General features: G+C 36.3%; 1 protein-coding gene across 3 annotated transcripts in view; it reads left to right on the forward strand.

Annotated features, from left to right (window-relative positions):
- Positions 1–25,564, forward strand: part of MROH9 (maestro heat like repeat family member 9) — a 115,799-nt gene that overhangs the window by 53,379 nt on the left and 36,856 nt on the right. For 2 of the 3 annotated variants that reach the window (XM_084978247.1, XM_021063956.2), the window contains 7 exons: positions 1,113–1,267; positions 3,800–3,965; positions 5,198–5,340; positions 6,342–6,479; positions 8,087–8,207; positions 17,202–17,339; positions 20,173–20,349. In XM_084978247.1, coding sequence (XP_084834373.1) covers positions 1,113–1,267; positions 3,800–3,965; positions 5,198–5,340; positions 6,342–6,479; positions 8,087–8,207; positions 17,202–17,339; positions 20,173–20,349 — 1,038 coding nt within the window. The remainder of the gene's footprint in view (positions 1–1,112; positions 1,268–3,799; positions 3,966–5,197; positions 5,341–6,341; positions 6,480–8,086; positions 8,208–17,201; positions 17,340–20,172; positions 20,350–25,564) is intronic. The other variant, XM_084978248.1, reaches the window with a different exon arrangement.

The raw sequence follows: 25,564 nt of genomic DNA on the forward strand, positions 1-25,564 counted from the left end.
GTATTGTCAGGATCCACATCCCCAGGTAGGTGACCCCCAACCTGGGAGAGAATGACAATGTCAGAGGTTCTCCCCAAGGGGCAAGGTGTCTAAAACTCACATTGGGGTACCCATCCCTCAGAACATCTGGATTTGAAGGCCAGTGTGCTTTCTTTTAGTAGAGCCCTAAGGCAGAAAAAAAAAGACTTCATTATTAAGGATATAGGATATACACTAAATCTCACCTGCTCCAAGACCCAGAGCAGAAGCAGTCATTTGAAAGGAGCCTGAGTCAAACCCACCTTCTGTTCTTAGAGAACCTCCCAGAGAGGTAGGCAGCAACTTGGACTCACCTAGGGACACATGCTCTGGTGAGTTGTGGGGATGACATGTACAGTATGGGAAACATACATAGTCAATAATAATGTAATATCTTTGCATGGTGACAAATGGAAATAGATTTATCATAATGACAATTTTGCAATGATATATAGAAATATGGAATCACTATGTTGTGCACCAGGAAGCACACAGTGTTCTAGGTCAATTACACTTCAAAAAAAAAAAGGAACATCAAAACAAACTCATAGGAAAGGAGATCTGATTTGTGGTTACCAGAGGTGTGGGGGGAGGGAATTAGATAAAGATAGTTGAAAGGTATAAATTTCCAGTTAGAAGACAAGTAAGTACTAGGGATATAATGTACAACATGATAAATGTAACACTGCTTTATGTTATGAAAGTGGTTGAAAGCATAAATCACAAGAAAAATTTTTTTCTCTTTTATTTTAGAACTTTATGAGATGACAGATGTTCATTAAATTTATGAGAATCATTTCATGATATATCTAAATCAAATCAATATGCTATACACCTTAAACTTATACAGTGCTTTGTATCAATTATATCTCATTAAAACTAGAAGGAAAAAATGCATATATTTATTTCTAACTCAAATAAATATTTTCATTGTGTAGTAACACACATAAATATGCTTTCCACTAGTGCTTATTTTTGTGTTAGTTGCTACCTTGGTCCTTCTAAGAACTGATTCTTATGTCTAAGAAATTCTTCAATTTAGAAGTGGCTGTGGAACAAAAGACTCTTGTTGACATGTGAAATTGTTTTTCCAGGTGTCTAAAATTGTGGATGCTATTTATAAGAAATTGTATGGGAATGCTTCTCAGATTATGAAACAAACTATGCTGAGGGTCATCACCTTGTTGACACGTACTTCACCAAAGAAGGTTATCTTTCAACTTATGGATTATCCAGTCCCAGCAGACAAGTAAGGCCCCTTGCCCCTTCCACAGGGTTTGTTCACATCTCCAGAGTTAGATGGACCTGGATAAGTCAGATCTAATTTCTTTTTTCTGAAAGAGAACATCTATTTTCATGCCACATAGGATGATTTTAAGGCTTAAAGTATTAGCCATGTCTTCATAAAACACATGGCACACAGTAAACCATCAAGAACAATCTACAAAACAGAAACAGATCATGGACAAAGAGCAGACTTTGTTGCCAGGAGAGAGTGGGGGAGGAGAGGCATGGATGGGGAATTTGGGGTTAGTAGATGTAAACTGTTACATTTAGAATGGATAAGCAAGGAGGTCTTACTGTACAGTATAGGAAACTATACCCAATCTCTTAGAGTAGAACATGATGGAAGATAGTATGAGAAAAAGAATGTATATATGTGTTCTGCTGCATATCACACATTAAAAAGACCTCTCTTCAAAGTGATCATGTTTTTTCCCCATATGTGATAAATTCCTAGTGTTTTTTTCTCATTTATGAAGGAGAGACATAAGGTATTTCCACCTACCAATAAAATTTAAAATTCCCAGGAATAATTGGGAGTCCTCCATCCCTTAACAGTTTGTCTGAAATTCATGATCCATAGTAATGAGAAATATTTAAGAAGAAAGTATGTTAATGTGAGCATACAGGACACTATGCATCTAACAGTCATGTTAGACCAGCTTATTAAATCACTCAATTTCTATAGTTTGTACATTGGAAAGAAAGGTATTACTTCTCTACTAGTAACAGTGTAAAAGGCAGGAAATTACATTATGGAAAGGATTCAAGCTTTGGAAACAAATGAATATGAATTGCATCCCAGCCTTGACTGTTGCATCCTCTGTGACATAATGTTTCATAAAATTCTTGATCCTCAGTTTCCTCATCTGTGAAATGAGAAATGTTCTTTTTATCTACACAGCTGTTATATGGATTTAATTAGTTAATGTCTGTAAAAGGGCAAGGAAATCAAAAAATACTAAACCAATTACATGACTGACTTTCTTTCATCAATGGAAAGATTGCACTTTTTAGGAAGTTTAAGCTCATAAAGTATCTTAATACTTAGAAAATTCCTAGAAACTAAAAATATAACACCCAGTGTTTTCTCATTCAGGAACTAAGTAACCACTGTGTGTGAATATTACCAGCTTTCACACATTTTGTTGATGAGAGTGAACATAAAATATAAACTGCCACTGAATCCATCACAAACAGTATGTACTGAGGAGGTACAGAAAGCAAGCATAGTTAGAATTGTGTAAAACTTAATATAGTCACCAGCAGGTCTTCTGCAATAGTATGTAAGGATTGAGGGAGAAAAGACTGGGATTTGTAAGGTAAGGTAAGATTAAACAAAGAAACAAAATGAAGATCTGATCAGCCAGAAGTTGTGATCAAGATGTAAGAGAACAGGACAGGGCTTGGGAAATTTGATGTCCATATGGTTCTAAGCATAGTTCTATGAATAAGCCCTTCAGGCAAAAGCAATTGAGTAATGGGGATCTAGAGAGCTGAGTATGTCCATGCTCTGAGGGAACTGGCCCCTACTATGAGCAACCTACATGCAGAGAGAAGGAGCCACAGGGTTCACAATCCAGCATGGCTTGACAACATATTAAGAATACACCAACACACAGGTGTGTAGCAGTTTAAGAGGAGCAGTAGTAAGAATAATCTTGAAGAGTGGTGAGTATGTAAGGAAAGAGTTCAGGAACTAAAGGCTGAGAAGCCAGGGTTTCAGTCATAGTTATGTCACTGACTAAATGTGTGTTAGTTGGAAATATGGCTTATTTTTAAATTTAATTTTCTTTTTTCCTTTTCTTTTCTTTTCTTTTCTTTTTTTGCTTTTTAGGGCTGTATCCATGGCATATGGAAGTTCCCAGGCTAGGGAGTTACAGCTGTCAGCTTACACCACAGTCACAGCAATGTGGAATCCAAGCCACTACTGTAACCTATACCACAACTTAGGGCAACACCGGATCCCTAACCCACTGAACAAGACTAGGCATTAAACCCACATCCTCATGGATACAGTCAGATTCGTTTCTGCTATGCCACAATGGGAACTCCCTAATTTTCTAATTTCAAGTTATATAGTTTTTATTTAGTTAGCTTTTCCCTAACATCCAATTGATATATTTGTATATTAATTTATATTTCCATACCAGGTTTAAAATATTCTGTTATCCTTGGGCAGACAAGGTAATAAGGTGGGAGAAAAGAGTAGGGGGTAGAGAAAGTTGATAAGTTCCTGAAATTGAGCTGGACAGATATTTAAACAGCAGTAAGGAATAAACTTGCAGACTTATAGACTATATTTTCCCTAAGACCTTATTAAAATTCTGTTTTCAAGAACAAGAAACTTAATGTGACTATCAGTTGGTTTTGGATTTTTCTACCATGTCTTTGCTCTGTAAAGACGTAAAATAAGCCACTTTTTCTAACTCATGTCATAGTGTTGAGTAGGAAATGAAAAACCTGTGATTCCTATTATCGGGGGCTGTCTTTACAGCACTTTGATACTGATGTGGCATGCAGCTGGCTCTGAGGCAAGTGTGGCCCCTCATGTGCTGAAGACAATTTTATTGATACTGAAAGGAAAGCCTGGGGAAATGGAGGAAAGAATAATGGAAAGAAGACGTTTTTCTCTTGATGCAACTAATATGATGCCTGTGGCGGTAAATAATATGATGTGTATTTATTTTTCTTAGTGTTGTTTTCTTATTGTGAAAATTCCTGCCTTCTCACAGATTCATTCATACTTCCTTGACACAGTCTGGCTCTCATTCATTCATTCACTCATTCATTCATTCAACACATATTTATTGAGTGCCTACTTGTGTCACACCCTAATCCATGAAGCTTTTATTCTGGTAAGAGACATAGACAATGAATGACAATTTTAAAAAAACTGTCATAATCAGATGATATAAAGCTTGGAAGAGATGCAAAGTGGGTGGGAAAAAGAAAGTGATGATAATATAAAGCTTAGAAGAGAGACAAAGCAGGGTGGGGAAAAGAAAGTGACGGGAAAGGTTTAGATAAATTGGTCAGGGCAGTTTTTGCTGCTGCAGTGACATCTAATCAAAGACATGAATGAAGTGAGGAAGTGATCCTTGCAGATTTCTGGGCGAAAGTGTTCTAGACAGAGAAAGACAAAAGCCATGTAGTGACAGAAGCTTGCCTGGTATGTCAGTAAAGCAAGGAAGCCAAAACATCTGGAGAAAATGGACCAAGGATGAAAGTATAGGAAATGGTATCAGAGAAATAGCCGCCAGCCAGATCACATAGGCTTTATGGACATTGAGGGTCTAACCTCATTTGTGTCCATCATTATACATTCCCCAAGGACCAAAATAGCCACTCCTGAAAGTACATTCAAGTCTTTCAGAGACACAATAGACAAAAGTGGATAATGCTCTAAAACTGTGACATGGTAGAATATGTTTATCTTATGTGGGGGTATTGCAATGGTCAATGGGACAAGCAATTTGTTAGTGACCTAGCCTGCCTCTCCTTAAATATCTCACCACCTTGGATAGTTGACACATGGGGAGGACCTGGGTTATTGGTAAACTATTCTTTATGGCCACATATGAAGGGAGCCTTGAGAGGTATACCCTCCTGGGGAATTAGCTTGCTTCCTGCTGATTTGGTGGCCAGGACCTGTTAATAGTGCTTTGGAAGCCCATTGTCATGGAATGCTTGGCACAGTTCTTGCTTCAAAACAGATTTAGTAACTGCTATTGAGCTGTGTTGAATAAATGAATACATATGCATGCTTCAGGCTTCCTTCAAGGAGTCTGGGGAAGGGGTCACGAAGACCCTCTCTTACCACTTTCCTCACCATTGATGATTGTGTTTAAAGGGAGATGGTTACATTCTTGACTTCTCTTTCCTTCTCTTATAGGCATCCCAGGCCCTGTGCACATTGCTGCCTGTTGGTTCTTACAAGAAAGCAGTGGCCCAGTTTTTCCCCCAGCTCTTAATGGCCCTCATGCTTCAACTGTTTTACAGCAGCAACCTGAGACTGATGACAGAGGACAGGCCTTTGTGAGACTACAGTTGTTTCAGACTGAAAGAAATGAGCTCCCAGCTGTCAAGTGTTTCTACCCCTTTGGGTTCATGTGGGGCTCTATAATCCCATGTGCAGTGTACTCATTTATTACAGTTTTCTCTCCTCTGAAGGGTAAAGTGCCTTCAGTAAAGTAACTATCCTAAATACCTAGAAGATAGCTAGGGCCTTCCCTAAGTGTGTGTAGCGTATAAAGGAACTACTCCCACAGAACACAGTTTATTCCTTCCATGAAGGGAGGCTACCACAGAGAGAGAGGACAGAGAAGAGCAACAGATCCAAAGTTAGACATGTTCAGACTCTGCCATTTACTCCGATAGTCATCTCTCAGGGCAGATTACACATAAGATAAAGCATTGTACACAAATGTGCTTTGTGAACTATAAAGTTGTTTTGTGGTAAGTGATGTGATTCTGGGTTTATGAGAACATGCAGTCATTCTGTTCACATAAAGTAGGATCTAGCTCTTATCTTTTCACACAGTATTCTTTGATACTCTTCAGGGAAATCTCAACCCAAATATCTGCTATTTGTCCTCATCTGGTGTGGACTTCTATGCAAGGCAGAACTGTAAAACACAATCAATCACATTAAGAGATTTAATCTAATCTCCATTTCTGTAAGCAGACATACACCAAATCATCCTAAGTAGATGAGAATGTATTATTATCCAAAGAAGAAAATCAACAGGTACCTTTAGCATGTTTTCACATCATTTAACATATTTTTCTAATAAGATGTTAGTAAACTAATAAACTAATAAGGTTCTCTATGATTAATTCTAGATTTTACATGCTACAATTTCACTTTAACTTTGCATCCCATGTCCTATTAATCAGGGGAAATGAAGAGCATTTAGTAGTCCCTTTCCCAAAACTGACATCCTGTCCAACATAGAATGAAAAGGCAGATTCCCTCTGTATTTAGGTGTGTGGAGGCCACTGGCAGGTGATGATTTTCCTATTCTTTGGGGCCTTAGCTATGCCCGAGATGCCCTGCGAGTTCTGCTGAATTGTTCTGGACTGCAACAGGTGGACACTGCTCTAAAGAGGAAGAATTGCTGGAACCAATTTTCCCAAGTACTGTTTCACCATCACGGAGTCTACCTTATTGCCAAGTAAGAACAGGGGTTCTGTAATGTGTCTTTGGTCTCTTTCCCCTACCCTACTGTTCTTCAGTTAAACCATGTGGGAACACTGTCAATATCCACTTCAACTTCCAAATCTCTCCTAATGATCTGAATTGTGGTTTGACTTCTACTTTTTCACTTATTTTGAGAGGTTTTTATTTCAGGATAATTTTTTCCTTGCCTTACCCTCTTATTGATGATATAGAATCCAAATTATCCTCTCTCCATAGAACAGGTGGATATAGATAACTAGAGATGAATCTGCTTTTTCCTTTACTCTGTCGTTAGCTGATTCCTGCTCTGCAGGCATCAGCCAGCTATAAATGTGCTTCATTTTAAAGAGGTCTAATCAAAACCTGTGATCAATGAGATAAATAATTTTGGGATATGACAGAAGAGGATTTTTGTTTTTCTTGTACCAGAAAGTTTTTTTTTTTTTGTAGTTCACCCATTAGTGCATAGCAAGCATCTGATTTTATGATCAGATTTTCTGATTAAGAATCAAGATAAATGGCCTTGACAACACAATAGACCATTTGAAGATGTAACTGACCCAGAAACTACAGTCTGTATGGTTTCTGAGCTCTTGGTGCTTTTAAACCACACTTTATTTGTATAGAGATTTGAAGAACACATCTCATTTTATCAAAGTGTAGTATACCGTCACCTTGCAAATAGAGTCTATCCTTAGTGCCTTAGTACATTTGGATCTTCTTACTCAAAATGTGGTCCACACATCAGCAGCAACAGCATCAGCTGGGAGTGAAACATGTAGAATCTCATGGTCCATTCCAGACCTACTGAATCAGAATCTGCATTTTAGCAAGATCCCTTAGTGATTTGCAGGCACATTCCAATTTGAGAAGCACTGGTTTAGAATACCAACTTGAAGTCATCAAATGGAATCTCTATTACATCATCCCTCCCAGTCCTGCAAATCTAATCCTGGCCAGCATGTCAAAATAAATGTGAGCCTAGCCATGCCCCAAGTATATTATAGAGAACTACTCAGTGAATCAGGGCTCACCACTTCTCCCAAGTAACCCAGGATAGACCCAAACTCTGTTCTTTATTATGTCATTCAAAGGAAGGATTTGGCAAGAAACCACAAAGGTGACCTGTGTGGCCAACCTGAATTGCCAAGATATTTATTTTGTGCTATTTTTTTTCTCCATTTGGGCAGTCATAGATGGACGCTCAGATATGGATAACTAGAGATGAATCTGCTTTTTCCTTTACTCTGTTTGTTATTAGCTTATTCCTGCTCTGCAGGCATCAGCCAGCTATAAATGTGCAGTAATATAGGGAATTCTGCACCATGGCACAGGTTGGAAGATATAGGAAAGAGGGGCGACATTAAGGAAAGAGGTATTATCAGTGATTCAGGTATTACACACTCCCTCAGAGTCTGCATAGAATTCATAATGGGACTGCAGTTTACCTTGGATTAGGGAATATTCAAGAATATCTTTCTCTTAATCTGAGTGATACAAACCATGAGGATAATGGCTCCCTCTTTTCTACCATTAGCATTTTTTGGTGTAGGGAATGTTTCCATTGTCTTTGCTAATTCAATGCTTTATTCTCTTTTACAGAACTCTCAGTGAATATAACTTTCCACAGTTTCCAGAGACTTTGCATTATCTCTACAAGCTCTCTGTGGAAGGTCCTAGAAGATCAGAAGACAGTGTCATCACAATAATATTCCTCACTGAAGTGAGTTTTATTTGGAGACTGTGAAAAGCTAGGTTCTCCTTCCCTTTCCTTGTCCAAAATTAAATCAAAACTCTTAACATTTAATCTCCCTCTCTGAATATTGATTCTTACCAAGAGTTAAGACAATGAGAGATATCTGAAGCTAACGGGATAAGGTGGAAATAGATCTGAATTATGAAAGGATTGTCCCTTTAGACTGCTCCAGGAGTTGACCTTTGTAGTTTCCTAGTGGGGGGGGTACACAAACTAATTATTTTTGTAATACCAGTTCATATATATCTGCATACTTGTTAAAGTATATATGAATAATTGAGTTTACTAAAGAGAGCAGGTAATATCTGGGATCCAAACAATACTTCAAACTGGGAAAAAAAAAAAGAAATGGGCTAAATACTGGGTAAAAAAAAAGATGAGCTATATTATTTTGCATATGAATGTCACATCAAATATTGGAAAACTACACTAGAGCCAAGCAAATTGAGGCAGTAATTTTGCTTACAAAAGGCATGTAGAAAGTTCTATAAATTGAAATTATCTGGGTCAAATCCAATTTTTCTATAAAAGTAATATATAATATGCAAGTGTTGATCTAAGGTACAAGGCCAAATATTTTCAAAAGTTTGAAATGATTTCTGGAGTTCCTGTCGTGGCACAGTGGTTAACGAATCCGACTAGGAACCATGAAGTTGCGGGTTCGGTCCCTGCCCTTGCCCAGCTCCGGCATTGCCGTGAGCTGTGGTGTAGGTTGCAGAAGTGGCTCGGATCCCGCGTTACTGTGGCTCTGGTGTAGGCCAGTGGCTACAGCACCAATTCAACCCCTAGCCTGGGAACCTCCATATGCCGCGGAAGTGGCCCAAGAAATAGCAAAAAGACCAAAAAAAAAAAAAAAGTTTGAAATGATTTCAAACTTCACAGCAAAACAGTTAAAAACTATAAAAGGCATATCTATACACTATACTGTGTAGTTCTAAAGCTTTCTGGGCAATAACTGAACACAGTAGTAGCAAATCAAAGATTTTCAAACTAGCTTAATCCATTTGAAGCTTCATTAATTTTATTATGTGACTATTATTTATTGTAGTGCAAAATAGGTCTAAACATGACATATGTAATCCCTCCCATAAAATTATACATTTTAAAGAAATGTATAGATGATGTAAGATTTATATAAGCATCATTAATGTGCCTAATGATGTTTAATGAAATCTAGTTGCCTATCTCATCATGAATATAATGCTTACTATTAGAGATTCACATGCTTGTGCTTCAAAGAGCTCGGCAATGGCCACACTCTTCCATCATGTTCTCTGTTTGGAACTTCTGGGCAATCATCAACTTTCTAGATCAACTACAAGGTCCCTTGGCCTTCAGTTGTTCTGGGCATACAATCTATGTGCTTATGTGCTGACCTTAGTTTGGTCTTATCAGACAGTGATAACTAAGATAGTATTATCAATGCCTATACCATTTACTTTTAAGTAAATTTGTTATTTCTACTTTGCTACTAATATAAATACAAAGAGTTTATATCTCTGTGCCTAAATCTTCCTTTGTTTGATATTTTAGATAATTTTCTTATAATAGAGTCCAAGAATCTGAAATAATAGCTAAAGGGTATAAACATTCTGCAGACTAAGGATTTTTAATGGCACATGGATATCTGGAAGGCAATACCAATCAATGCTCCCCATGCAGCTTGTGGGTGTGCTTATCCCAGAGCACTTTCACCACCACGGAGAAGCTTTCCAATGTGAGAGGTAGATGTGATGTCTTGAGGTGATTTGACTTGTTCTTGCTTAAATTTTTGGAGAGGTTGAACATTTAAAAAATACTTTTATTTATACAGTTCCATGTTGTGACCAACACAATCTCTCCATTACACATTTAACTATTATTATCTTAGCATTTTTCTCAATTAAGTCTATGGTTCTCTCTTCTCCCTCCTTCCCTCTCTCTCTCCCTCTCGCTCTCTTTCTCTCTCACACACACACACACTCATGACACAAATTTGTGAAGGTTATCAAGTAACATATGAATGCAGTGCTTTAGTGAGATTTATTTAGACTCTCCTTAGTGAGATAAATTACAAGGGCAAATAAATACTTATTTTTCATCAGGAGGTTTATTATATATTTATGTGTTGATATAATTTTAAGGCTATGGTATGCATTGGTAGAAAGAAAATAAGTAAACATATTAATGCTATTAGGAACCAAGGTTTTCCAGGTAAGAGAAAGATGTGGCAACATAAAAGTATAAAAAAGGTTACATATGACAAACCCACAGTTAACATCATTCTAAATGGTGAAATGCTGCAATCATTTGCATTAAGATTAGGAGCAAGGTCGTGGTGCAGGGGAAATGAATCCAACTAGGAATCTTGAGGTTGTGGGTTCAATTCCTGGCCTTGCTCAGTTGATTGGGGATCTGACATTGCTGTGAGCTCTGCTATGGGTTGCAGACATGGCTCAGATCTGGCTTTGCTGTGGCTGTGGCATAGGCTAGCAGCTAGAGCTCCAATTGGATCCCTAGCCTGAGAACCTCCATATGTCATGGGTGCAGCCCTAAGAGGACAAAAAGACAAAAAAAAAAAAAAAAAAAAAAAAGATTAGGAGAAAGGCAAGGATATCCTCTCTCATTTTTATTCAACATAGTTTTGGAAGGCCTGGCTATGATAGTCAGAGAGGAAAAAGAAATAAAATGAATACATATTGGAAAAGAAGAAGTCAAACTGTCATTGTTTTCACATGACATGATACTATACATAGAAAATCCTAAATATGCTACTTGAAAACGATAGGTGCTCAACAATGAATTTGGTAAAGTGGCAGGATACAAAATTAATTCACAGAAATCTCTTGCACTTCTGTATGCTAACAATGAAGGATCAGAAAGACCTTAAGGAAACAATTACCATTTACCATTGTATCAAAAAGAATAAAATACCTAAGAGTGAACCTACCTAAGGAGGCAAAAGACCTGTACTCTGAAAACTATAAGATGCTAATGAAAGATTTCAAAAATGACACAAACAGATGTAAAGATATACTATGTCCTTGGATTACACAATATTGGAAGAACCAATATTGTCAAAATGACTGTACTATCTGTGGCAATGAACAGATTCAATGCAATTCCTATCATATTACCAATGGTATTTTTCACAGAGCTATAACAAAAAAATCTAAAATTTGTATGGAAACACAAAAGATCTCAAATAGCCAAAGCAGTCTTGAAAATGAAAAATGGAACTGGAGGAATAAGGCTGATTTCAGACTATGCTACAATGCTACAGTCATCAAAACAGTATGGTACTGGCACAAAAATAGAAATATAGATCAATGGAACAGAATAGAAATCCAAGAAGTAAATCCAAGCACCTATTAATCTATGACATTTAATTAATTTATAGCTTAATAATTAATTTTGAAAATTAATATATGACAAAGGAGGCAGAATGTACAATGGAGAAAAAAATTCTCCTCAATAAGTGGTGCTGGGAAAACTCTACAGCTACATGTAAAAGAATAAAATTAGAACATTCTCTAACACCATTCACAAAAATAAACTCAAAATTGATTAAAGACCTAAATGTAAAATTGGACACTATCTTGGAGGAAAACATAGGCAGAATATCCTTTCACATAATAAAATCAATTTTATGTTACCAAAAGGGAAACATGGGGACAAGGATAAATTAGGAGGTTGAGAGTAACATATACACACCACTGTATATAAAATAGATAACTAAAAGGACCTAGTGTATAGCACAGGGAACTCAATATTCTCTAATAAACTATATGGGAAAAGAATCTGAGAAAGAATGGATACATGTATATATGTATTACTAATTCACTTTGCTGCACCTGAAACTGACACAGTGGTTTAAGTCAACAATAATTCAAAAACATTTTTAAAGTATAAAAAGTTAACAAACTCTGATATATTAGATTTTAATTGAATATATCAACATTGTTGAAATGAACTCATGACTAAAGAAAAATATCTCCTAGCTCAAGTGAAGGCCAAGAAGACATGATATTCCAATATTCTAAGTACCTAGTACTTATTTCCAATGACTTCTAAATACCATTACTCACTGAAAGAAACATTGTTTCTTTAAAGAAATAGTTGATTTCAGGAGGCAAGAAAAATATAAGATGAAGCTGGGCCATGTAATTTTCTACAAACAAAGAAGTGCTCAAAGATAGATAAATCATGTCAAAAGGACACAAGAGTCAACATGAAGGAGCTCCTACTAAATAAATTTACCCAGCAAAGCAATAGTAACTGCAAATAATTGTAATAGGTCCTTGATGGTACTCAAAATTGTGGAGCTTACCTATTTAATGCAGTAATGTGTATATGTTATTTCCAAAAGGAGAGAGACACACAGACAGAGAGAGAGAGATATGCCAGCCAGTAAGGTAGAAGTAACACTAGAAGTAGAAAATCACCACTTTGCAAGTCCCAATGTCATAACTGAGTGAAGAAAAAAAATCATTAATGAAATTTGAAACTGGTAAGTGAAAGGTTGGAGAACAGAATATTCATGTAGTACAAATTATCACCCTGTGGATTAGTTACTAATTATAAAGGGAATCATGGCTTTACACTTTGATGTATGGTGATCAATCAATAATTAAATTGATCCATTTTTGGAAATATACACATTGATAACTATCAGTCTTTCAATGTTCCCAATCTATTTCTGTTACCTAATTTTATTTTCCTTATGAGAAGGACAAAGATCAGGCATATGTAATATAGAAAAGTTGCCTCAGAAGGTCCTGGTGTTCATTCTTAGTTAAAAGCCACTGACACAGAGAGTATATGATATTCTCTTTAAATTTTAATATGTTCTATAACTTTCATCCCACTGCTCATTTCATCATTTTATATTATATTGGTCAAAATCTATTTTAAGACTTTTTGTCTAAGCACAAGGCATTACATGTTTTAACTCCAGTGTTTTTCTGTTTCCCAATTCCATAATCAATCTCTTTCTGTGTTATTACGATTTCCTTATACTAATTTTCTTTACCATTATTTAACTTTACAGTATTTTATTTTTCATACTTTCAGAAAATAATTTGCTCATTTTAAACATTTCTTTTTAAGTAAAGTTATGAATTTACTTTCAACTACAGCATAAATATCTATTTTACTATATAATTTTTATAACATTTTTATTATGTTGTAGTAATCTTTGTTGTATGTTTGATTTCCTCCGTTTTCAGTTTGACCACAAATGGACAAGGGTTCTCTTAAATTTCCCAGTGCGTATAGCTTTCTCTTTCTTTTCCATTTAAACTTTCCTCTTGGTTTCTTCTTCCATTATAAATACCACAAAGTTTTTTTTAAGTGCTTTTAAATGTTTTGCTTTAAGGAAGTTATTGATTTTTTGAACAAGTAATAAGTGTTTGAAAAGCTCTTTAGAATGTTGAAAAAACAATCTCTCTTCTCTCAGGTTATCACACTCTCTAATTTTTTTCTGTTTTTTTTTTGTTTGTTTGTTTTTGTTTTTGTTTTTTACTCTTTAGTACCGCACCCATGGCATATGGAGGTTCCCTAGCTAGGGGTCTAATCAGAGCTACAGCTTCCATCCTATGCCACAGCCACAGCAACACAGGATCCGAGCCACGTCTGTGAACTGCACCACAACACATGGCAATGCTGCATTCTTAACCCAATGAGGCCAGGTATTGAACCCACAACCTCATGGTTCCTAGTCGGATTCATTTCTGCTGCACCACGATGGGAACTCCTCTAATTTTTTTCTGTACTTGATCTGTCTTAGCAATATTTTTTATTGTTATTTCCCCCAACACAATTTTTATTTCCACTGTACAGCATGGGAACAGTGGTATATATACCAAATTACACATACATGTATACATAATTTTTCCTCCCACTGTTGTGCACCATTGTAATTATCTAGGCATAGTTCTCAGTGATACACAGCAGGATCTCATTGCAAATCCATTCCAAGAGCAATACTTTGCATCTGTTAACCCCAAGTTCCCAATACACCCCACTCCCTCCCCCTCCCCCTAGGCAACTACAAGTCTATTCTCCAAGTCCATGATTTTCTTTTCTGTGGAAAGGTTCATTTCTACTGTATCTTAGATTCCAGGTATGACCAAGATCATATGGTATTTATCTTTATCTTTCTGACATACTTCACTCAGTACGAGAGTCTCTAGTTCCACCCATGTTGCCGCAAATGGCATTATGTCATTCTTTTTTATGGCTGAGTAGTATCCCATTGTGTATATATACAACATCTTCCTAATCCAATCATCTGTCAATGGACATTTGGGTTGTTTCCATGTCTTGGCTATTGTGAATAGAGCTGCAATGAACATGTGGGTGCGTGTGACTTTTTTAAGGAAGGATTTGTCCAGATATATGCCCAAGAGTGAGACTGCTGGGTCATATGGTAGCCCCCTGTATAGATTTCTAATGTACCTCCATACTGTTTTCCATAGTGGCTGTACCAGCTTACATTCCCGCCAACAGTGCAGGAGGGTTCCCTTTTCTCCACAGCCCCTCCAGCACTTGTTATTTGTGGACTTGTTGATGATGGCCATTTGAGGTGGTATCTCATGGTAGTTTTGATTTACATTTCTCCAATAATCAGGAATGATGAGCATTTTTTCATGTGTTTGGTGACCATCTGTATATCTTCCTTGGAGAAATATCTATTCAGGCCTTTTGCCCATGTTTCCACTGGGTTGTTGGCTTTTTTGCTGTTGCGTTGTATAAGTTTCTTGCATATTCTAGACATTAAGCCCCTGTCAGTTGCATCACTTGAAAATATTTTCTCCCATCCTTTAAGTTGTCCTTTTGTTTTCTTTTTTGTTTCCTTTGCTGTGCAAAAGCTTGTCAGTTTGATTAGGTCCCATTGGTTTATTGTTTTTATTTCTGTTGCTTTGGGAGACTTACCTGAGAAAATATTCATGAGGTTGGTGTCAGAGTGTTTTGCCTATGTTCTCTTCTAGGAGTTGATGGTGTCTTGTCTTATATTTAAGTCTTTCAGCCATTTTGAGTTTATTTTTGTGCACGGTGTGAGGGTGTGTTCTAGTTTCATTGATTTGCCTGCAGCTGTCCAGGTTTCCCAGCAATGCTTGCTGAATAGACTTTCTTTTTCCCATTTTATGTTCTTGCCTCCTTTGACAAAGATTAGTAGACCATAGGTGTCAGGGTTTATTTCTGTGTTCTCTATTCTATTCCATTGGTCTGTATGTCTTTTTGATACCAGTACCACACTGACTTCACGACTGGCTTTGTAATATTTCTTGAGGTCTGGGAGAGTTATGCCTCCTGCTTGGTTTTTGTTTCTCAGGATTGCCTTAAATTCTCCCATGAAAACTATTTTTTGTTAAATTGTTGTGTCTCTAAGAGATTTTTAAAATATGTATATATTTGCTACTAATTGTTAGATGAATAAAGGCTCCTATTAATTGCATCTTCATCTTGGGGATTAATTGTTAAAGATTAAATCTCCTTAACCTGGCCTCTATGTTCTGGGCCACTGCTCTGGCTGCCCTCCTACCTCACCACCCTCCCGTTTATTTTTCCATTCTATCCCTTTGGCCATCTTTCAGATGCTCAGAAACACTTTGCTTCATCTACTCATGGCCTTTGCACATGGGTTATCCTCTTTGGTGATGTCTTCTCCAAATAATGCCAACTACATATTAAAATTCAAATCTAAATATCATTTTTTATTTTGAATTCAATCTACACTACATACATTCAGTACTATGTTAAATGTTTTTGTGGCATCCTGTAGTTTTCCTTCTTAGTATTGATCACAGTTAGCAGCTTTGCTTTCATTAGAGTAGTATACTATCATTGTGCAGTATCATACTCTTCAGATAGTCTGTTGTCTTCACGAGGACATGGATCAAGAACACTCTGCTCACTATAATGTCCCCATTTACTAACACAGCACCTCGCCCATAATAGGCATGACCTCCTAGTATGAAATATTGACTATCAAGGAATGCATCCTCCAGACTATAGTGTGGCAGAGGAAGATCATTTAAATGGGATCACTTAGTTTCTAACAATGGAGAGAAAAATTTATATATGCCAATGGAAACAATTAATAAAATAATTTATAATAGGAATTGAAAAGAGTTTTATTTGAGCCAAACTGATAGCTATGGCCCAAGAGACAATCTCTCAGATAACTTTGGGGAACTGCTCTGGAGAAGCATGGTTCTCAGCTCAGTTTTATATCTTACCAGAACAAAGAACATCAAACAATCCTGGAATACATTCCCTCAAGGTTTTCTTACAAAACAGATCAACATGTACACAATGAATCAGTATGGCCTTGTCACTTGGGAAGGGAGTCTTATTAAAGGAGGACCACCATTGGTGTCCCAAGAAGGGAAACATTTAATACTTTTAACATAGATATCTTTTACTTCTAGTCAATGAACATTTTTCTTTAACAATTAAAGTATGTTGGAGTTCCCTTTGTGGCTCAGTGATAAGGAACCTGACTGGTATCCATGAGGATGCAGGTTCAATCCCTGGCATCACACAGTGGGTTAAGTATCTGGTGTTGCTGTGAGCTGCAGTGTAGGTCACAGTGGAGTCTCAGATCTAGCATTGCTATGGCTGTGGTGTAGGCTGGCAGCTGCAGCTCTGATTTGACCCATAGCCTGGGAACAAACAGGCTGTTTTATTTAGCATAAATTTCAAGTTAAATCATAAGTCAAAATAACTTCACCATACCTCCAAATATGTGAAAACTTCTCTAAGCATATACATAAAGCAAAACATGTATTTCCTATTATATCTGCTACTTCTCCTTCCCTCTGTGAGCACAGAAATATATGTAAAAATGCATATATTTAGAATTTTAGTGTTATTTGCATTCTAGTTTTATTGAACATATCTTGTTTTTATGACTGAAGCAGAATTTATGCTTGGCAATTACTCTGCCTATGTATGAACTTAACTGTTTTCTTTTAGCTTCTCAATAATTTCTTCAAGGACCCATTCCCAGAAGAATTTTTGGTTCTCTTCAGAAATTGGGTCAATGACTCTGATCCTGCAGTTTGCAAACTGAGTCTTCAGAAAATTGGCAGCATGGCACCAGTTATCAATGAGGTATGTGTGTGTATGATTTGTGCCTGCTAGCACCATCAAAGTCATAATCTCAATATCCTTACTGACAAAATATTGATTTTTTTATACATACCTAAAGCAATATCAAGGTCAGGTGTTTTATCAGTAAGGAAACAGGGTTGAATGGAAAGGATGTGGTAAGTCAATTTATTTATTTTATCACCTTTTTTATATTTTTCCCAGAAAAATCATTCATTACCCTTAGAATTTATCAGCATTGCCCTATGGAAACACTCCTATTACAATAAAAATCACATATACATAAATAATTTTCTACTCCAGCATACATACATGCATACACATTAATTCGTATCTCAGAGCACTTGCTCAAGTTATTTCTTCCCTTGTACCACTTTCCTCCTTTACCCACTCACATTTTTCTTATTTTCAATGATCAGCTCAAGTTAAATTTCACTGAATGTACTGATCTCCAGAAGTTTCATCCATTTCAGAGACACATCAACTGTATGCATTTGCTTATATTGGATTTTATATTAATCGTTCTCTACCTATGACTGTTGAACCAGCAGCATCAGCATTTCTTAGAAACTTGTTAAAAATGCAATTTGTCAGGCCTTACCACAGGCCTATGGAATCAGAAATTCTGGGGGTGGTGCCCATAAATTTGTGGTTTCAAAAATCCCCCAGGTGATTCTAATACAGGTTAAAATTGAGAAGCACTGTCCTATATTGTTTCCCTGACTCATGTGAATACTACTTGCCTTCCAGGAAGATTAAATCAAACATACTCCTATCTATATTTCTCTTGTAAATTCCAAAGTCCCTTTCACATGCTGAGATTGTAGATGTTCCATAAGTTATTACTGATTTAATAATAAATGTAATAATAAATCATAGTATTTCTGTTAAGCATAAGCTCTGAAAGCTTAAATACTGTCAGTGGCACTCATTTTGCATTTAAAGTGAAATGAGCATAGTTTATTTCCTTTAGATAAATCATACAAGTCAATAGTATTTATCATGAACAGAAAGTTATTTATTGCCTTTAATACCAGTGTGATTAACAAACTAAAAGGGAGATCTGTGACAAAGTTATCTAGAAAAGTGAAAGATAAGTTCCTGTTGTGGCACAGCAGAAATGAATTCAACTAGGAACCATGAGGTTGCGGGTTTGATCCCTGGCATTGCTCAGTGGGTTAAGGATTCAGTGTCACCATGAGCTGTGGTATATGTTGCATATGCAGCTCAGGTCTGATGTTGCTGTGGCTGTGGCATAGCCCAGCAGTTGTAGCTCTGATTAGACCCCTAGCCTGGGAACCTCCATATGCCATGGGTGCAGCCCTAAAAAAAGACCAAAAAAAAAAAGTGAAAAATAAATAGTGGAGATTAATCCAGACTGAAGTTTCACATAATATGTATTTATAAAGACTCAATTTTCTAGCCAAACACAAGTATCCTCTGGCTATTATCTTGGCAAATAGTATGTCTTTCTTTCTTTTTTTTTTTTTTTTTTAGCTTTTATTTTTTTTTCCCACTGTACAGCAAGGGGGAGACTTGTGGTTGCCTGATGGAAGGGGGAGGGAGTGGGAGGGATCGGGAGCTTGGGCTTATCAGACACAACTTAGAATAGATTTACAAGGAGATCCTGCTGAATAGAATTGAGAACTATGTCTAGATACTCATGTTGCAAGAGAAGAAAGGGTGGGGGAAAAACTGTAATTGTAATGTATACATGTAAGTATTTATTTCTTTTAGTTTGTTTTTTCTTTATCTTCATTGGTGTCTCCTTTGCATGTTTTAGTTGCTTTATCTTCCATTTGTCTCTGATCTGCAACTTATGCCATGACATGGCTCAGCAGCTCAGTGGCCCTAATATCCAAACAGGTCATTGTCACCTATTTTAGAGGTTATACTGCAAATGGTGTGTTGATAAATGTTTAAGCAATCAGCCCTCTAGTAAAAAGACCAATTTCTTTGGTGTAAATACTTCACCATGGCTGATTTAAAGCTATAAAAGGGATGTCAGTAAACACTGATTTGGGCAGAGATTCACAGCAGCACATCATTATTTAGTATTCTTCCCATACAGATATTCCCAAATAAACTCAAGGGTGTAAGAGAGAAAAAGGCAGCAAAAGAAATAGGAAATGATGAGTTTAAAATACTTATTGCCATTGTTTTTATTTATTTCTAAATTTATAAAAAATATGGGTTTTTTTTTTAATGGCCACATCTGTGGTATATTGAATTTCCTGGGCTGGGAGTCTAATTGGAGCTACAGCTGCTGACAAGACACCACAGCCACAGCAACATCAGATCTGAGCTGCATCTGTGATCTATGTTGCAGCTTATGTCAATGCTGGATCCTTATCCTTGTCCAGAGCCAGTCCAGGGATAGAACCTGAATTCTCACAGAGACAACGTTGAGTTCATTGCAATGGTTTTTTTTTAATTTATGGCCAAACCCATAAATGGAAGCATATGGAAGTTCCTGGATCAAGAATTGAATCCAAGCCACAGCTGTAACCTATGCCATAGCTGCAGCAACGCTGGATCCTTTAACCCACTGTTCCTGGCCAGGGGTCAAACCCATGCCTCTGAAGTGACCAATCCACTGAGTCAGATTCTTAACCCACCATGCTGCAGTGGGAACTCCTATAAAATTTTTAATAGTCACTTTTTTAATGATCAGCTTGGAAAATTTTTGACAATATAACAGTTGACTCTATAAGCCAGCTCTGAATGCTTTGGGCGTCACTGAATTCTGCCCAGAATCAGAGATGTACATACCAAATGCTAACTCAAGTCTCCTTCTACATCCCAAATTCCCCCATTTTCTTTCTTTTATATGTAGATAGAAAATTCCTGCAGCTTATTAATATCCATCTTGGATGCTCTCCTTTCCAAAGACAAGACTGTTGTAATTCGGGCCTTGATGACACTTCGAAGACTTTTAGGCAAACTGGACAAAGTGACCTACTCTTCTCTGTGTACCAGAATAGCTTTAAGCTACTGTCCTCTTATGGATCATGTGAGTTACACAGTTAGATATGTGAGATCTTTAGGTTTCATCATTCAGCTAGAGCCCCATCTAAGGCAGTATATTACATCTCAGAATAAGTCAACAGAAGGCAATAATTTTGTGCAGAGCCACCATTTCTTTTCCAGGGATAATGATATTAATCAGGTAAGCTCTGTTTGTTTTCTGGTTTTAAGCTACACTATGAGAACCTGGAAAAGTCTTTCCATAAGAAAAGAGAATGCAGGCATGGCCTCTGTTCTTAGATGAAAGAGGAATTGTAGTTTAGTGGCCTACATATTGGTTAACTCTTAATCTGGACTTTCTAGATTCAAATCCCTTTTCTACAATTACTAACTGTAAAATCTTTAGCAGGTTGTTCAGTCTCTTGGTGCAATGCCCCAAATGAATATATTACTATCATATAAAACTTCAATTAAAAAGTATTTTGTAGGAGGTGCCACTATGGCTCAGTGGTAATGAACCTGAATATTATCCATAAGGATGCATATTCAATCCCTGGCTGCACTCAGTGGTTAAGGACCTGGCATTGCTGTGGCTGTGATGTATGTTGGCAGGTGTAGCTCTGATTAGACCCTAGCCTGGGAGCTTCCATATGCCATGGGTGTGGTCCTAAAAAGACCAAAAAAAAAATGTGTTTCATCAGGAGAATTGGATCAAGATGGCAGAGGAGTAGGACGTAAAGCTCACCTTCTCCCATAAATATGCCAAAAAAAACCCCCACAATATTACATGTAGAACAAGTCTCAAAAACATTTATGAATGCTAGCAGAAGGTCTCAAGATTCCAAAGGCATAAGAAAAATCTCCACATAACTGAGTGGATAAAAGGGAAAAAAAAGAGACAAGAGAAAAGGGAATCAGGATGGATAGGACAATCACTTTTGGAAAGAAGCTGTGAGTGAAGAAAGGAATTCTCACACTTGCAAGAAACTGGTGGGGGGATTAGCTGAGAGAGAGAGGGAGCTTCCAAGCCACAGAGAAAATCACAGCAGCCAGTCTGAGGAGGGAAAAGTAGAGAGAGAGCTGCATAGATAGTGCATCTGCCAAGAACACCTCAACCTAAGACACTAGTCCACTGAGGCAGGCAGGGTCTGAGTCTGAGGCTCAGATAGAGGGCTAGAGTTGGCTCCATGGAAACAGCCTGATGTGCCTAAGGAGTATTGTGCCACAGCCAGGGGTTATGGGACAATGTGAAGGATGGCCAGAGAAGCAAGATGCCATTGTTGGAGTGTGCCATTTAAGGAAAGGGAGGGTGGGACTGACATAGGAATAATTCTCCCTGTGTGTATAGGCTACAAGTGCAGGTGCAAGACACTAAAGTCATCTCTGACTCCAGAGGAGGGCACAGCCTGCCCGCACTGCTGAGAGCCCTGTGACTGGGTGCTACCTGTGGCCCTAATCTCACCAGGAGTGTACACAGGAAGCAGACCTGCACAAGCCCTATCAAAGGGATGATGGCCTGTAAACATTGAGATAATAGATAGCAAGCATCCAAACCAAAAGCAGCTCTCATGACAAAAAAAAAAAAAAAAAAAAAAAAGTAAACCTACACAAGCTACCAAGGGACACTCCCATGTGTAAATAACCCTCCAAAACTACAGTAGATAATTGTTTCCCCTAAACTCACAGGGTAAGAGAATTATAAGCAAAATGAAGCAGAGGAAATATTCCGAGTTTTAAGATCAAGAGAATTTACCCTGAAGGAGTAAATAATGAAGGAACAAAACCTCTTCGTCTAACAGACACTGAGTTCAATAAGGAGGTATTGAAAATGCTGAAGGAATTAAGAAAAGTTATAGACAGAAATGCAGATTACTGTAAAAAGAAACTAGAAACTCTAAGGATAAAATTAATTTTCCAAGACAAAAGCAATGAATAGCAGAATGAATAATACAGAGGAACAGATAAGTGACTCAGAAGATAAAATGATGAAAATCACCTAAGCAGGACAGCAGATAGAAAGTCAAATGGAAAAAGAAAGAAGGAAGGAAGGAAGGCAAGCAAGCAAGCTCTATAAGAGATCCAGAGCATGCCAGTCTATGCATAATAAGGATCCCAGAAGGAGATGAAATAAAATTATTTGAAGAAATTATGGCTGAAAACTTTCCAAATCTAAAGAAGGAAACAGGTATCTAGATATAGGAATAACAGAGAGTTCCAGATAAGATGACCCCAAACAGGCATATACCAAGATATATTATAATAAAAATTAGAAAATTTAAACATAAGAAGAGGATTCTAAATGTGAAAAAGAAACAAAAGAGAGTTAATTATAAGAGAACCTCCCCATAAGGCTACCAGTTTATTTCTCTACACAAGCACTACAAGCCAGAAGGGAGTAGCAAGAGATAGTCAAAGTTCTGAAAGAGAAAAATCTGCAACTTAGAATACTTAATCCAGAAAGATTATCATTTAGAATAGGACAATAAAGAATTTCTCAGACAACCAAAAAAATAAAAGAATAGAGCACTAGTAAACCTATCCTAAAAGAAAAATTGAAAGGTCTCCTTAAATAGAATAGAACCACAATAATATAGGAAGGAAGAAATCACAACTGGAAGGAAATAACTTAAATAAGTCAGTATACATATCAAACACACACACACAAAAACCTATTTGTGAAAGAAATGATAACCACAATGAACAGCCAAAGGATAAACATGAAGATGTAAAAATGGAATCACAATCATACAATATGGGGGAAAAGGGTAAGGAAATCTAGACTTTTTTTTTTAAATGAGTTTGAGTCTATATGACAATTGGTCTAAAGCAAGCAAATATTGGAAAGAGTTACATACTTGAAAAACAGGGCAACCGCAAATCAAAACCAAACAATACATTTACAAAAACCAAAAAGAATAGGAAACAACCATAAAATAAAGTGAAATCACCAACCACAAAAATAAAAATAACAAAGAAGAAATTTAGAATCAACTAGAAAACAAGGTTTAAAATGGCAATAAATACATACTTCTCAATAATTACCTTAAATATCAATAGACAGAATGAGCCAATCAAAAGAGATAAAGTGGGCACACCAGATTTTAAAAAAATGCCTATAATATACTGCCTAAAAGAAACCCACCTTAGAGCAAAGGACACAAGTAATTGAAGGTCAGTGGATAGAAAAAGATAATTTCATGAAAACAGAAATGACAAGAATTTGGGAGTGACAATACTCATATCAGACAAAATAGATTTTCAAAAAGGCCATAAAGAAAGATAAAAATAGATACTATATAATGAAAAAAAATCAGTACAAGAAGAGAATTTTACACTTGTCAACACATATGTACCTTATACAGGATCACCCCAATACATAAGCAAAATACTAACAGACATAAAGGAATACAGTTATCATAGGAAAATTTAACACCCCATTCACATCATTGGACAGATCTAGACAGAAAATCAATAAGGAAACAGAGATCCTAAATAATACAATAAGTTAGATGTATAATACAATAATTATATTGTAAATAATTATTATAATTATAATACAATAAGTTGGATAAATAATACAATAAGTTGGACATCAAACCAAAATATACATTCTTTTCATATCCACATGAAATAGTCTCTAGGATTGACCACATACTAGGGCACAAAACTAACCTCAACAAATTTAGGGGTAGACAAATTGATTTCAAGCATCTTGTATGACCATAGCAACATGAAACTAGAAACCAACCACAGGAAAAGAAGTGAGGAAAAAATTACTACATGGAGATTAAATAACATACTACTAATAAAACCAATAGGTCTAATAAAAAAGGAAGTTAAAAGGGAAGTTAAGAAATACCTTGAGACAAATAACAAAGAAAAAACACAACCATACAAAACTCTATGGAATCCTTCAAAAGCAATACTTAGAGGAAATTCATAGTAATACAGGCTTGCCTCAAAAAAAAAAAGAAAAATAAATACAAACAAAACCTAAAGTCAACAGAAGGAAGAAATTATAAAAAGAGAGGAAATAAATAAAAGAGAGATTTTTAAAAAATCAACAGAAACAAGAGCTGATTATTTGAAAGAGTAAACATAATTGACAAAACCTTTACCAGAATCACCAAGAAGAAAAGAGAATCCAAATGAACAAGATAAGAAATGAAAAAAGGATATCTCAACTGATACTGCAGAAATACAAAAAAAAATAATTATAAGAGAATCTGCGAACAATCATATGCCATCAAATTTGACAACCTGGAAGAAATGGACAATTTTCTAGAAACACATAGCCCATCAAAGCTGAATCAAGAAGAAAGAGATAATTTGAACAGACCAAGCACTAGAAGTGAAATTGAATAAGTAGTTTTTAAAAAACTCCCTACAAACAAAAGTCCATGACCAGATTGCTTCACAGGGAAATTCTACCAAACATACATAAAGGTAATTAGACCTATCATTTTCAGGCTCTTCCAAAAGACTGAGGAGAAGGGAACATGCCCAAAGGCATTTTATGAAGCCACCATCAACCTAATATCAATACTAAAGATACTACCAAAAAAGAAAATTATAGGCCAATATCTTTGATGAATATATATGCAAAAATTGTTAGATTTTAGCTAATCAAATCCAAAAACAAACAAAAAAGATCATATACCATGACCAAGTGGGATTTATCTCAACTTCATGGGGATGGTTTAACATATGCATATCGATTTATATTAATAAAAGAAAATCACATGATCATCTCAAAATATGCATAAAAAGCATTTGACAAAATTCAACATTGATTGATGATAAAAACTTTTAACCAAAATGGGTATAGAGGGATCATATGTTAGCATAATAATAACCATTTATAAGAAGCTCACAGCCAATAAAATACCCAATGGATAAAAGCTGAAAGTTTTCTCACTAAAATCTGGAACAAGACAAGGATGCTCACTCTTAGCACTTCTGTTCAGCACAGCATTGGAAGTCCTAGCCACAGCAATCACACAAGGAAAAAAAAATAAAATGTATTCGAATTGGAAGAGAAGAGATAAAATTGTCACTATATGCAGATGACATGATACCATACACAGAAAACCTAAGGACTCTACACAAAAACACCTCAATCTTATAAATGAATTCAGCGAATCAGCAATATTCAAGATTAACATTCAGGTCACTTGCATTTCTGTATACTAGCAATGAAGTATCAGAAAGGGAATGTAAAATAAAAAGAAATTTAAAACTGCACCAAAAAAAAACCCCTA

Source organism: Sus scrofa, chromosome 9 (genome assembly GCF_054392235.1).
Source record: "Sus scrofa isolate SSC_HxYL_T2T_F1_AM1 chromosome 9, Sscrofa_HxYL_maternal_Yorkshire_Landrace_v2.0, whole genome shotgun sequence".
NCBI lineage: Eukaryota > Metazoa > Chordata > Mammalia > Artiodactyla > Suidae > Sus > Sus scrofa.